The sequence below is a fragment of the Sinohyriopsis cumingii genome, chromosome 1 (assembly GCF_028554795.1).
Source record: "Sinohyriopsis cumingii isolate HCF-2022 chromosome 1, ASM2855479v2, whole genome shotgun sequence".
In the NCBI taxonomy this organism is placed as follows: Eukaryota; Metazoa; Mollusca; class Bivalvia; order Unionida; family Unionidae; genus Sinohyriopsis; species Sinohyriopsis cumingii.
Window position 1 is genome coordinate 17,956,373 of NC_142961.1, and position 15,125 is coordinate 17,971,497.

Genomic DNA, 15,125 nt, shown 5'->3' on the forward strand with positions numbered 1-15,125 from the left:
CAGTAGTATACAACTATGAAACTTAATGCTAAGACAAGATAGTATAGAAACTTGTAACTGTATGTATCGTTATTCAGCAGAAATTGTTTAGCAACCCTACAGGAGTTTGCCATATCACACACCAGACATTCATGTTTTAATACAGCTACAGCAATGTGAGGGGATGCCAATGTGACCTGTGGAGGTATGTATGAAAGGTGCCAAAGAATGTGTGTGTATGACTTGGATATTTAACGTAGCTCTAACACTTTTTCAGTCATATTGCTACAATGTCTGCAGTGTGGCAGTTTATAGTAATGTCTAGCACTGGGACATCATGCCGCAGACATGTAGCATGATGTCCCACCCAGACACATTATCCTGACACCAGACCAAAGAGTCCTAACACTAACCTTGTAATGCTGAGTGCCAAGCGAGGCAGCTGTTAGTACCATTTTTCTAAGTCTTTGGTATGACTTGGGCAGGGATCGAAACCCACGACCTCCTGCATCCGAGGCAGTTACTCTAACCACTAGACCACCGGAGCGGTTACCACAGAATGTGTAAAGATGGCAAAGTGATAACTTATTGAAAGTTAGGAAACTTTGTATTGGCTATAGAAAGAACAAAAAAGTTCTAACTTTATAGATGGAGAATACTTCCCTTCAAAGATGAAACTCCTCCAATTTTGAGGTAGAAAACTTTCAAACTGTTGATATGGATTTTGTGAGGCCACTCTGTAGAGAGAGTGCTACTCAACACAAGCAAAGTGGTAACTGACAAATTCATGGGTTTCAGCAGTCACTAACTGCCACCTATGTGGGCAGATAACTTGTAGCTATTTAGCTAAAGAACTGTAACCTGGGAGGGCTGGATTTGGAAGGCAGTAGTAGTTCTCCTAAGGTATTATGATTGGGTAACATATTTGAGGAAGAAAACATTCTCACTGAAAATATATGATAGTTTTCACATCACATTACAAAGAAATTTGTACTAAATAAATAATTTATAACTAAAAATACCATTTACATTTTGTATTAGTAGCACAGTACACACCATGAGATCATATTAAAATCTCTATTAATTTATGTATGCCCAAAATATGAAAAGTGGGAAGATCTTGAGATACAATTAGAAAAGCAGTGAGTACTTTGTTAGTGTCAAGAGGGGCAACTCAACAATAAATCAATAAATGCATGCATAAGTATTTACAAAGCAATAAAGCAATTTAAAAGAAATATGATAAAGCATTATGTGCATTACGAAACAAAGTTTTGATCATTTTTATGCATGAAGATCAAAATAGAATGTAAACTAATCTGTATGATAAAAATCAAATATTAAGAAATGTTTAAAAATACAATTCTGGCAGAAAGAAAAGATTGTTCACAAAGTAGCTCAACTATCAAATAGTTAACAAATTTGTTTATTTTGAAATCTGTTGACAAACAGAAACAAAATGTTGAATGTCTACTAGGATACTGCAAATGCAGCAGGTGAAAGATCATATTTATATGTATGTCTGTATTTTCTTGAACCACAAAAACTATCAGATAAATACTGAACAAAAAAGAGAATGAATTAGAAGAATTAAATGCAAGTATTTATGTTATGTATGTAATATATTGTAATATAATGCAGTGCAGTGTAATGTAGTTTAAGGTCATTCCATATGAAATCACCCAAAATCCAAAAATCTTCCTGGATGACCATATCTGATTTCCATTAAATTTTCCCAGGTGTACATCGATGTAATTTATGATCTGTATGTGAACTGGGAAATCTGAATCTGTGCTCAGAATTTCAATATATCAGACATTTGAAGAGTACATCCCTAATTTCAATATATCAGACATATGAAGAGTACATCCCTAATTTCAATATATCAGACCTTTGGAGAGTACATCTCTAATTTCAATACCTCAGATATTTGAAGAGTACATCCCTAATTTCAATATATCAGAAATTTGAAGAGTACATCCCTAATTTCAATATATCAGACATTTGAAGAGTACATCCCTAATTTCAATATATCAGACCTTTGGAGAGTACATCTCTAATTTCAATACATCAGATATTTGAAGAGTACATCCCTAATTTCAATATATCAGACATTTGAAGAGTACATCCCTAATTTCAATATATCAGACCTTTGGAGAGTACATCTCTAATTTCAATACATCAGATATTTGAAGAGTACATCCCTAATTTCAATATATCAGACATTTGAAGTGTACATCCCTAATTTCAATATATCAGACATTTGAAGAGTACATCCCTAATTTCAATATATCAGACCTTTCGAGAGTACATCTCTAATTTCAATACATCAGATATTTGAAGAGTACATCCCTAATTTCAATATATCAGATATTTGAAGAGTACATCCCTAATTTCAATATATCAGACCTTTGGAGAGTACATCTCTAATTTCAATACATCAGATATTTGAAGAGTACATCCCTAATTTCAATACATCAGATATTTGAAAAGTACATCCCTAATTTCAATATATCAGACATTTGAAGAGTACATCCCTAATTTCAATATATCAGACATTTGAAGAGTACATCCCTAATGTTGGTCATTTGTTCATTATGGATTTTGTTCTATAGATTTTAAGGCAGCATTACCACATGATCATCCATCACAAACTCCAAACGACTTTACTTCAAAACTATACCAACAGAGGATTGTACAAAATTAATCTCATCTGAATCAAGTTCATTGTTAAGCTGTACCTGGGCTAAAACTTCAGACAAATCACACACAAAATGCAAGAACTCTGTCCTCATAACAGAGTTGGTTTGACTATGTAGGCAGAAACCTAGCATTATAATCAAGATACATATCTGTATTTGTTTTAAACTTCAACTATGTATCTCATTGCTTTCACCCTGAAATCAGTTTGTGTTTGCACCCCCATATAAGAGCAACAGCGTTTTTTAAATTTATTTGAAAGTTACTAACAGAACTAAATTACTGACGAGGCAAGAAATACAAACATAAATACTTGAGTTATACGAGCACTCCCAGTTAAACATTAAATACAGAAATGCCAGCTGTTTCTCTTTAATCAGTGCCTTGTCCTGCATGTAAAGTTTGTACGACCAAGGCTTTTAAGCAAATGACATCTTCGAATAGCACCCTAGACTGATCTCAATATTGTACAGGTGGCCAAGAGAGATTTCCTGTATGGGATCACTTCGTGAAGCTTATAAACAGTGTACATCACAGTGCTCAAAAATACTTTCAAAACCCTCTCTTGTAAGCCAATAAATTTGCTACTGAAAAAACAAAGCTACCCATCCCCACTTCAGTCAGGCACAACTTCACAAGTAATTGTAATTTTTTACTGAAATTTTTATGCAGCCATCATTTAAATAAATGTACATGTTAAAAAAAATCATTGAGATCATAGATGTTTACATGGGGATGTCTAGGTGATTTGGTATGGAATAACCTTGTAAGTGTAATGTAATGTAGTGTATATATACATGAAGCAAGTCAATTATCGAAAAGAGAAACTAAATGATAACATTTTCATAAAAGTCTTTTTGATAAATTTGACATCAGTCAGATATCATTACATAAAATTAACTTAAAACGTGGAAGTTTATCTTTAATTTTATCTGGTTTTTAAACATTTGTTAAAAATGCCCGTCCTTTTGATTCTCATTGTTGACAGTATATACAAATTATGTAAAACACAAATACTGACTTATTCAATCTGACTAAAAATGTAATAAAAACAACAAATAATGCAATCTACTACATATACTTGCTTGTAAGAGAAGTGCAACTGCAAACTGCACAGACCCAGATCTACCATCGCATAATGCACTGGCAGATCTGGATATATCTTGTTTGCAGTTTGAATCATCTTATAAGTGAGTATATATGGTACACAGTTACTATTTGTTGGCTAATGTGTTGACCTCGTGACCAGTTGGGTTTGGGTTTGATTCCCAATCAGATCAGCCTGGGCTGGGAACTTGGATGTGTCCTTGAACAAGGCAATTTACTTGGCTTGGCATGAAATAATCTTCATTTGTGCAGTGCTGTAAAACACCAAAACCAATCCAATATATGCAGATTAAATTCTGTGTTATTAATTTTTAAGCCTACTGGAATATAGTTTCCTAGGAAGCGCAGCTGGAATATAAGAGTCTACGTTATGCCTATATATGTATATTGAGAACACTGAACCAAGAGAAATATTATAATATCAGCCATTGAGGTATATATGAGAGCTGGAGAATAAGGCAATATAAACATGTATGCAAGATATAAATTATCTGTAGCATTGACAAAACAGAATTCATGCAAAGGGTACAGAACCTCATATCATAAAGTTAGTTTTAGAGTTAAAATTAAAATATTATGTAACTTAATTTGAAAGCATAATGAGATACTGATTGCTGTATGAATGTTACAGAATTAGGCAAAGAAATAACTTGGTTTTGTCTTAGAATTATTCGACTATTTCTCGTTGTACATGTGTACAATGTTATCTAGGGTGAATACGTGTTTTTCCTGGTAAGCGACCATATTAACATGTACCTAGCCAGAGATTACTTGTGACGAAGGAACATTAATAACATGATATGCACGGGTATTTTAACCTGACTTTTGCTCACTCTCCTATGGATTTAAGTAAGATCAATTTCTAAAACCAACACTAATCGTTTTGGATAATGTCAAGGAGTGTACGCTCTCCATTGTTCTCCAGCCATTGTGTCTGTCGCTGTGATTGTGTCTGTCGCTGTGAAGTGTGACTGTCAATGTGACTGAATTAGACTAGAGCTGTCTGAATCTGTCTAAAGTTGTTTAGAGCTGTCTGTAGTTTCCAGAATATTTAATGCTGCATGCTGTCGATACGTATGTATGTATGTACGTATGTCTGTGCCATGGACGTAGACGTAGCAAATTAAAAAGGGTGCTGTATGCTGTCTATACGTATGACTGTACACGTGGTGGATTCATAAAGGGTGCAAGCGGCCGATAAGAGTGTGGGCCAACTCAAGGAATCGTGCGACTGTACAAGGGGTCTAGAAGCATACGCTTGGATCAATTGTTGTTCCACTGCATTTTTATATTCATAAGATTATTCTGAATCTTAGTTGTGTTCATAAGATTATTTTGAATCTTAATTGTGTTCATAAGATTGTTTTGAATCTTAATAGAATTCATGAGGTTTCTTGGATCTATACTTCATATTGATTTAATAGTTTTGGTTTATTTTCAATGTGTGAATGTTGTGAAGAATGATTTGAGTAAATCGTATGTTGAGAGCATGAGAGAATCATTGTATTTTTACATCATGTACTTTTCTTTATTAATTCATTCATAAATTTCCATCTTTCTCACACTGTGTTTGTCTTATTCATTTAGTCCAAAAACCCACTCAGTTTCTATTCTATTCTATTATAAGGGGAGTTATTTACATGTATTATGTCAAGACAAGATGTAATGTAAGACAACAATGAGAACTATTTCAATATTATCACTGAAAATATCTCAATGGTGTTGTGATTATGTAATTATAAGGAATGCTGAAAATATCCCAATGGTGTTGTGATTATGTAATTATAAGGAATGCTGAAAATATCCCAATGGTGTTGTGATTATGTAATTATAAGGAATGCTGAATATATCCCAATGGTGTTGTGATTATGTAATTATAAGGAATGCTGAAAATATCCCAATGGTGTTGTGATTATGTAATTATAAGGAATGCTGAAAATATCCCAATGGTGTTGTGATTATGTAATTATAAGGAATGCTGAAAATATCCCAATGGTGTTGTGATTATGTAATTATAAGGAATGCTGAAAATATCCCAATGGTGTTGTGATTATGTAATTATAAGGAATGCTGAATATATCCCAATGGTGTTGTGATTATGTAATTATAAGGAATGCTGAAAATATCCCAGTGGTGTTGTGATTATGTAATTATAAGGAATGCTGAAAATATCCCAATGGTGTTGTGATTATGTAATTATAAGGAATGCTGAATATATCCCAATGGTGATGTGATTATGTAATTATAAGGAATGCTGAAAATATCCCAATGGTGAAGTGATTATGTAATTATAAGGAATGCTGAAAATATCCCAATGGTGATGTGATTATGTAATTATAAGGAATGCTGAAAATATCCCAATGGTGTTGTGATTATGTAATTATAAGGAATGCTGAAAATATCCCAATGGTGATGTGATTATGTAATTATAAGGAATGCTGAATATATCCCAATGGTGTTGTGATTATGTAATTATAAGGAATGCTGAAAATATCCCAATGGTGTTGTGATTATGTAATTATAAGGAATGCTGAATATATCCCAATGGTGTTGTGATTATGTAAGTATAAGGAATGCTAAAAATATCCCAATGGTGTTGTTATTAAGTAATTATAAGGAATGCTGAAAATATCCCAATGGTGTTGTGATTATGTAATTATAAGGAATGCTGAATATATCCCAATGGTGTTGTAATTATGTAATTATAAGGAATGCTAAAAATATCACAATGGTGTTGTCATTAAGTAATTATAAGGAATGCTGAATATATCCCAATTGTGTTGTGATTATGTAATTATAAGGAATGCTGAATAAATCCCAATGGTGTTGTGATTATGTAATTATAAGGAATGCTGAATATATCCAAATAATGTGATTATGCAATTATGGAGAATGCAAAAAAATCATTCTTTATATATATATATATATATATATATATATATATATATATATATATATATATATACACACACAAAGATTGCAGTCATTATCAAGTTGCAGTTTAACAGGACACCATTTTTGCTTTAGCAGAATTAGCTGTGATGTGCAATAGATTGCCTCTAAATAATTGATCACCAGTTGGAAATGGTGAAAATTGTCATGTCCTTATTTTGCAATTTTATAGGGTTATTACTCTTAAACTGGGAAGGCAGTATTTCTGTGTTAACAGTTACATCCAAGACCAGGTTCTGTTATTTCTTTCTGGTCATCTAATGTACCCCTTATCTCAATATTCATCCCCTGTCATCTACTAATGTAAACAGGGTAATTTTGTAAAATCATTTTCTGTTCTTGCGTATTTTCCATGACTGCACATATGGTTTCAGATACCATATCAGACCCGCTTATACTTTTAAAATCTCTACTGAAATAATAGTTAGATAAGAAGTGAGTAGTCTACATTTAATGCATGTAATGGGGGAAAGGAAAATGCACCATATATACTCACTTGTAAATCAAATCAAACTGCAAACAAAATAGATCCTGATCTGCCATAGTATTAATGTATCAGCAGATCAGGTCTATTTTGTTTGTTCTACTGATTACTCCTAACAAACTGCACAGACCCAGATATGCCATCACATTATGCAATGACAGATCTGGGTCTGTGAAGTTTGCAGATGGGCTCATCTCATAAGCAGGTACATATGGTATGTCTCAAAATCTGATAAAATATTGATGGCAACTGGATAGAGACTGACATCATCTTTAGCCGTGTTAATTTTATGACATGGACGTAAAACCAGTTTTACAATGGTCTGATGTCTAATATCAAGCACAAACACAGAATGAATAGAATTCAGTATAAATAACCGTTTCACTATCAAATATTGCTCAAGACCGATGGAAAATAGCATCTGTAATAATAAATTGGTGAAGAATCTTATAACGCAGTGTCAGGCATGGATCCCATCTTTTAAACCATAAAATACCCCAAAAATTGATCCCTATTTGTTGAACTTGAAGAAAATTGCAATCAAAATTGGTAATGGAAACTCTGATGTATCGCTCATTTTATTGTAGAAAACGGTAGATGGGACCTGGAAATTTTAATCAACACTAAGAAATATCAAATTTAAAAATAGATCATAAATTTATTTAAATTTTCTTTCCAAAACGACATTCCTAGTATACCACAATTAACGATATGTAAGGAAATTTCGATCAATGAAAATGTCTCTTACATCGAGTAGAGTCAGTACTTGAATAAATAAATACACATTAAATAATTTTTTTAACTACTGAAATTTGTGTTCTAGTTCTATCTTTTAGTTCTTTTTAAGTGTAATTGTCATAAATACAATATTTCCTCTTGTGATTAAACGTAAAATGCGTCAATCTATCGTAATAGCTATGTCCGCGAGTGTTTCTTTGAGAACCTAAATAAGTGACAACTGTGTTTTTATAACTGACTTCCAGAAGTATTTGTTGTATTGTTGCACTGAATTAAAAGCTGGCCTCCTTTGTATTATCACATTAATTATGTCTTTTGAATCAAAGGAAGTGGAATAAATGAAAAGTTAAAAGGCACGAAAATCCTACAAACTTAAAATCTAGAGGCCCAGGTCGTATGTCGGATAAACTCACTTCATTTGATCAATAAATGTTATTGTGTATGTAACAGAAACTAGCTTAAATTAACCGACACTTTCATAACTGTAATCAAAGATACAAAGCAGCTAAGCGAAATGAATACTTCGTAAAATAAAGAGCTTGATTTCACAGATATGGACCATTGTGGGCAAGCGAGTTTCAGAGAATTCTTGAACTGGAATTAGAGATATCTTTAAGGATGATAAGAAGTTTTATTATTACTTCCAATAAAATCACAACATCAATATTGTACCAATTGAACATTACAAAAATTGAGTTTCGACGTAGACGATTGTGTCACAAAATAAATGTCACATGTTTTCTTTTAAAAAAAGGAATGTTGTTTGGTGGTGCATTAACAGTTAGTCTAGTTCCCTGCTTTGTGGACTCCTGATTTGGCAGGATAATATTAAACACCACTACGGGAACCAGACTAATCAATAAAACGAAAAACAGTGATGTAATACACAGATTTTTTTTCATGTACACATGATGGTTGTTGAAACCAGTTGGTACGATCTTTTATATGATGGACATTTTGACAATAAATGTTACTTAGACAGAATAATGATCAACATCATCAGAAAAAGTGCATTATTAAATCTAATATCGACTTGATTGTAAAATGAGGATTCAGTTAGTAAACAGCCCAGTTCCCTAGCACCGCTCCCCTCCCCCGGTGGTTTTCTCAATGTCAAAGCAGTTTTTTTCTTCAATTATTGGAGGTCCCTCGGTAACTCGCTTATAGTGCGGTCTTTGTTTATGGACCCCGTTGTGCGTGAGTTATCAAGGCTGAGGTGTACATAGCATTCTGCTTGAAATAATTTTGGAAACAGTGTGTGCAATGTGAAGGGTTTACAAGAAATTTATATTTTCCAGTTGATGCTGGATAAACAATTTTTCTGACAGTTCATGTCCTCTGTTATGTATTAGTTAACTTACTCAAACATTGTCTAGAGTGTCTTTATGTTTTGTAATTCCACATGATAATTGTTGTTGTAGGGTTTAACACCATTTTTCAGCACACGATAGGCTATACATGGCGGCCAGTATTAATGGTGGAGGAAGAACCCGGGAAAAACCCAGAAAGAACCACCGTCCCTCAAGAAGCAACTGGCAAGCTTTCTCACATACCCACATAGGCTGAATCCGTAAATCCACATGAAAGAAACCCAATCACTGTCTGCTATGTCTTTGTTGTTTGTATAAATCTACATAATAGAAACCCACTGTCTGCCATGTTATGTTTAAAAAAAAAAACCAAACACTGTCTGCTGTGTCGTTATGTTGTATAAATAAACAAAAAAGAAACCAAACACTGTCAGCTATGTCGTTATATTGTATAACCTGGAGCACATGACAGGTGAGTTAATGGGTTATGATCACATGACATAGATATCAACTTGATTTGCTCAAAATATACAATATAAAACTGAAATGCAGTGAACACACAAAAAATGGATGGCATGAAATAGCAGAAATGAAGTCTTATTGAAAATAATCCAGTCATATGTATTCATTGCTGACATAAATTTTAAACAAATTTAGTTTAGTCCCTACTTTTGAGGCAAATGGCTGTGACAGACAGCCACATATACTTTAGCACATAAGTTCATATTACTTGGAGTAGTCATCGAATGGTAAAAAAAAAACTTTTCTGATCATTAAATTATCCAGTTGTTAAATCAGACACTATACATGTCTTGTTTTTATCAAACTCCCTGTCATTGAAAAAAAAAGAAAAAAAAGATTTTAACAGGAAAATGGGGAATTGGGGTGCATTGCCTTCCAGATCCCAGACATCTGAGAAATTGCTATATTTACTTTAAAATTATTTCGAATGACTAGAAAGAACTTCGCTCAAAATGGCTTTACACTGTAAAATTGAATGATAAAATTGAAACTAAACTACGTTAATGTTTTAAGTTTAGGTGTGTTTTTGCTACTTGAAAATGCAATACTGTATAGTATAAAAAAAGCCAATTATTGTGCCAGTAGGTAACCATGGAAAACTATTGATGTACATTCTCTTCGGCAAGTGAACAATTATTAAAACATCATAAATTAAAATGAAGCACATTTTGACTGTTTCACTTTTTTAAAATTAAATAGCATCATTTGCATAATTGGTACTATGCTTCCATTTTGAACATAAGAAATGCACCAGAAAACAAAACTGTTTTAAAATACTGTGATGCATCATGGGAATATTAATGGTGATAATGACATGAAAGCTGTGATTTCATGGTTCTCTTTATGCATCTTTGTACATGTAAAAAAAAAGCTCAAGTTCATATAAACGTGGAATGTGTATAGTCTAGACAAAGAGCTTTTCTTGCTCTTGGAAATTGTGGTACAAAGATTAATTAGTAGAACAAACAACAGTTGCTATCAATATTTTATCAGATTTTGAGACATACTATATTTCAGTGACACAGACCCAAATCTGCGGTTGCATAATGTGCTGGCAGATCTGGGTCTGTGCAGTTTGTTAGAATTAATCAGTAGAACAAACAACATAGCCCTGATCAGCAGGAACATAATTCTATGGCTGTTTGCAGTTTGACTCAACTTAAATCAAGTAAGATAATATTCTGACACATTCTGATTTACATAAATTAGGAAAATGTTTGAGAAAAATCAATTAGAGATATATTTTATGGCTAGTAGCATCAATTACAATACATACATAATTTCTGCTCAAGGTGTCTAATGGCATGGAGCTGAAAATTTTGGCATAAATTTGTTCCGAGTAATAATTCCAATTACTGTATTTTTATGATAATGGGATGTGAGTTTTTATGATTTCCAAGTAGCCTGAACATCAATGACTGCTCACTTTTTACAATGAGAACTTGAAAATTTCAATTTTTAAATTCCTTTCACCTTGAATTATAAATAAGTGTTATCACTCTATTATTGACTGTAATGACATAAATGCAACCAATTTAAAGGTAAGTGTATTATTTCTGGAATAATTGACATTTTTCACAGACAAAACAATTATTTCATGACATCAAATTATATATTAGTCATATATAAGTACAAGCTCCTTAAATACATGGAACTAAAAGCATATTTCACCAAATCAGACACAAGTTGAAAATATATATATACATGCTTGGCAGCCAAGTGAAAGTTTATGTTACAAGTTGTAAACTTATGAAACAGTGGTGATGCAACCACACTAAATTCATGTAGCAACAAAACCAATACAAATGAATCTAGATTCAATTACAAGCAAGATTTCTCTCAAAAATATTAGTTATGGAAACAGTAATCTAGTTTCATGTAAAATGGAGCATTATGAAAACTAATTAATAAAAACATGAAAATTGTTGAATTCCACACTCTTCATTTACGAACAAAATTAATGTACTGTTTGGATAGGTTGAAGAAAGAAAAAATAAATGCCAACATCATGAATGTTTGAAACTTAAAAGAATTACTTATAAAATTAGTTTAAAAATTTAATATCTAAACATTTTAATACGTTCCCTGGATATTGGTTATTGATGCTTCCATTGGACAAAGTTTCTAAAGATGATCTTGCACGGCTTATTTTACATACATAAATCACCATTTTTACCTTTGTTTTCTGCAGATTGGCCAATCGATCCTCAACTTCTTTTTTCAAATCGTTAGGTACAGCCATGATGTCAGCATAGTGATTCATGAGGAAAGTTACAACTTGGATTACCAATAATTCATCCATGTCTACCTCCTCCTGACAGCATAATATTGCCCTGTGGAATGTATCTATTATCTGAAGTAACAAAAGAAAGAAAAATATCACATGACCAACATGAATACAACAATATTAATCAGGCATCTGCTATATAATGGCCTGTCAGTGGGAAATCATGCTATTTGTTGAATAAAAACAACTTCCTGTCTTTGCTATCATACACCTGCTCTTTCATAATATATCCCTGAGATAATGGCCTATTAAGTCACCCAAGCCATAGTTTATCCTCTCCATGAACTGTCTCGTCTACACAAGAACTGTCTGATTCCTACTATTGTTCCCAATGAAGGCATTGAAAGTCAATCAACAATGTGGGTAAAGGAACCAAATTAAATATACATACTCAGACATATTGCAATATAGGTACATCTTAGGTGCTTCATGATGTCTACCCACATGGCACTTCAAGTCTACCCACATGATACTTAATACTCAGACATACTGCATAGTGGGTACATCATAGGTACTTCATGATGTCTACCCAATTGGTACTTAATACTCAGACACATTGCATAGTGGGTACATCATAGGTGCTTCAAAATGTCTACCCACATGGTACTTAATACTCAGACATATTGCATAGTGGGTACATCATAGGTACTTCATGATGTCTACCCAACTGGTACTTAATACTCAGACATATTGCATAGTGGGTACATCATGGCTACTTTAAAATGTCTACCCACATGGTACTTAATACTCAGACATATTGCACAGTGGGTACATCATAGGTACTTCATGATGTCTACCCACATGGTACTTAATAATGTCATCATTCCTTTCTTCCATCATTGAAAACAAAGAAACCCTACAAGATGTTTTCCCTGGCAAAATCTTCAGTTAGCATAAATTTTAAAGAGCACAGATTAGAACAAATACAATCCAAATTAAGCATTCTGAAGTTAAAAAAGGGTTTATTTTGCTCCAGGTTGCGATTTACAAACCAACTTTACAACATTGTGAAAGTCATATTATTCTACCATTTGAGACAATCTACTGCAAGAACTGTGCGTTGTCTCTTGATTCAAAATAAGTAACATTTTATTTTTATGTTAAAATGTGTCTTTGTTGTGTAAAGATGCCAGTAAATATATTTTTTATTATGTCTGCAGAGTTTTGTCATTCATTTTTAAAATAGCAAAAAAACTGCATTGTGAAAAGTTTATAGTGATGTCTAGCACTGGGACATCATGTTGCAGACCTGTAGCATCATGTCCTTTCCAGTCACATTATCCTGACACCAGGCCAACCAGTCCAAGCACTAACCTCTTAATGATGAGCACCAAGCAAGGCAGCTGCAAGTACCATTTTTCAGTCTTTGATATGACTCGAACCTGCGACCTCCTGCATCCAAGGTGGATGCTCTAACCACAAGGCCACTGGAGCAGTCAGATATATATAAGTATGTCAATTAAGCAATAAAGTTTGAATTTTAAAACCAGAGACAGTGCTCAAAGTAAAATACTTTAACAGCAAGTATAATCTAAGGTGTCGATGGACACAAGGACAGACACCAAAGTGATCACCATGATGTAGAGTTTCCGCTAAGATGGGATCAAGAAAATTCAGATTTTACAAGCAGAGTTTCAAGTTCACTCACTATAAGTCTCCTTTGATTTTTTTCTGCTTAAAAATTCTAATGTTAGTTCAAAATATTTAACTTGTAACTTTCACTATACATTCAAAAGGTGTAACACATTACTGTCCCTATTAGTTTATGTGTAATATGTGTTATTTTTCAAGTTTGTTCAATCACTATGCATGATTATGGATAAAAAACTTAAAATATTAATGTCCAGGAAGCCCCATGTTGAGATCAGCTGCAGTTTTCCAATTTAGATTCTGGTAATGGTTCCTCCCATGAAGTAAAAGGTCTAGAGAAATAAAATTCTGGATCTGACACAAAATGGAAGATTTCTATTTGATCAAGTCAATGCTACACAAGAATTTTCTCTCTGTCTATTCAAATTTAAAATGTCACCTTTTTCAACAACATTATTCAAAGAAATGTTGTGGAAATTAATTACTTCTTCATTTACATTTGAGTAAGCAACTAGTTTGCAAGTGAAATAAATATCACGTATCAAAATCAAAAGGCAATTTGCTCATTATAAATATACCAGGTATTCAAAGGTAAATTTGCATCTTTCATACGTTCATTGATAAACTTTGTACTCATACAGTAAAAGGACATTTTCAACAATTAAGAGATTTCAGAAGATTAGGATCAAATTAATTAATTAAATTCAAAGAATGTAAAGAATTCTGGCTTCAAAACATGTTAAAAATTAGGTAAATAAAAAACATCATGCTACATACATGTATTTACTTTCTTTTCCATTTATTACTTTCTCACATGATAAAAAATACACATATTAGAAAATATAATTTTGTACAACCACAATTAGAGTAAAAATATTAGTACCACTATCACCTAAATTTTTTAGAACTCTAAATCTACTTTGCTATATACTGACACACCCCACCCTACCATGTATCATCCAAAAAACCACATTAAAAACACTGAAAACTTAGTGATCAAATTCTAAATAAGTATTTTAGAATTTTTGACATGGGGGGGGGGGGAGACTAAAAACTAATGTGTAAAATCCCATTTTTATTTGAATTCAGCATGACTGAAAATGTTCATTTTCTGCTGAAGATGGACAACAGATAAGGGCAGAAATTCTCAATTACAAGTAGAGTTAAATATAAAGACTATCTCAAAAGTATAATCTGGACGTGATTTGTTCTTAAATCAAAATCAAAAGGAAAAATAGACAATTAGATTTATATACATTGACTGATATGTAAAGGTTTTGTTGATGTTGATATGACCCCAATTCTATTCCATGACCTTCAATAAGTTGCCATGTTACAAAAATCATCATTTCAAGAGCACCTGAATGATAATGACCAAAAATGTCAATGTTGTCGGCATGGAGACTATTCAGAATTTTGAAATGATTACCTTGTGGGTCAGAATTTGAATTTCAAG

The 15,125-nt window shown here is 32.7% G+C and overlaps 1 protein-coding gene across 2 annotated transcripts in view; it reads right to left on the reverse strand.

Annotated features, from left to right (window-relative positions):
* LOC149806505 (DEP domain-containing protein 1B-like) overlaps positions 1-15,125 on the reverse strand; it is a 58,672-nt gene that overhangs the window by 14,740 nt on the left and 28,807 nt on the right. For both annotated transcript variants that reach the window (XM_089954006.1, XM_089953999.1), the window contains exon 10: positions 11,969-12,145. In XM_089954006.1, the coding sequence (XP_089810132.1) occupies positions 11,969-12,145 (177 nt within the window). The remainder of the gene's footprint in view (positions 1-11,968; positions 12,146-15,125) is intronic.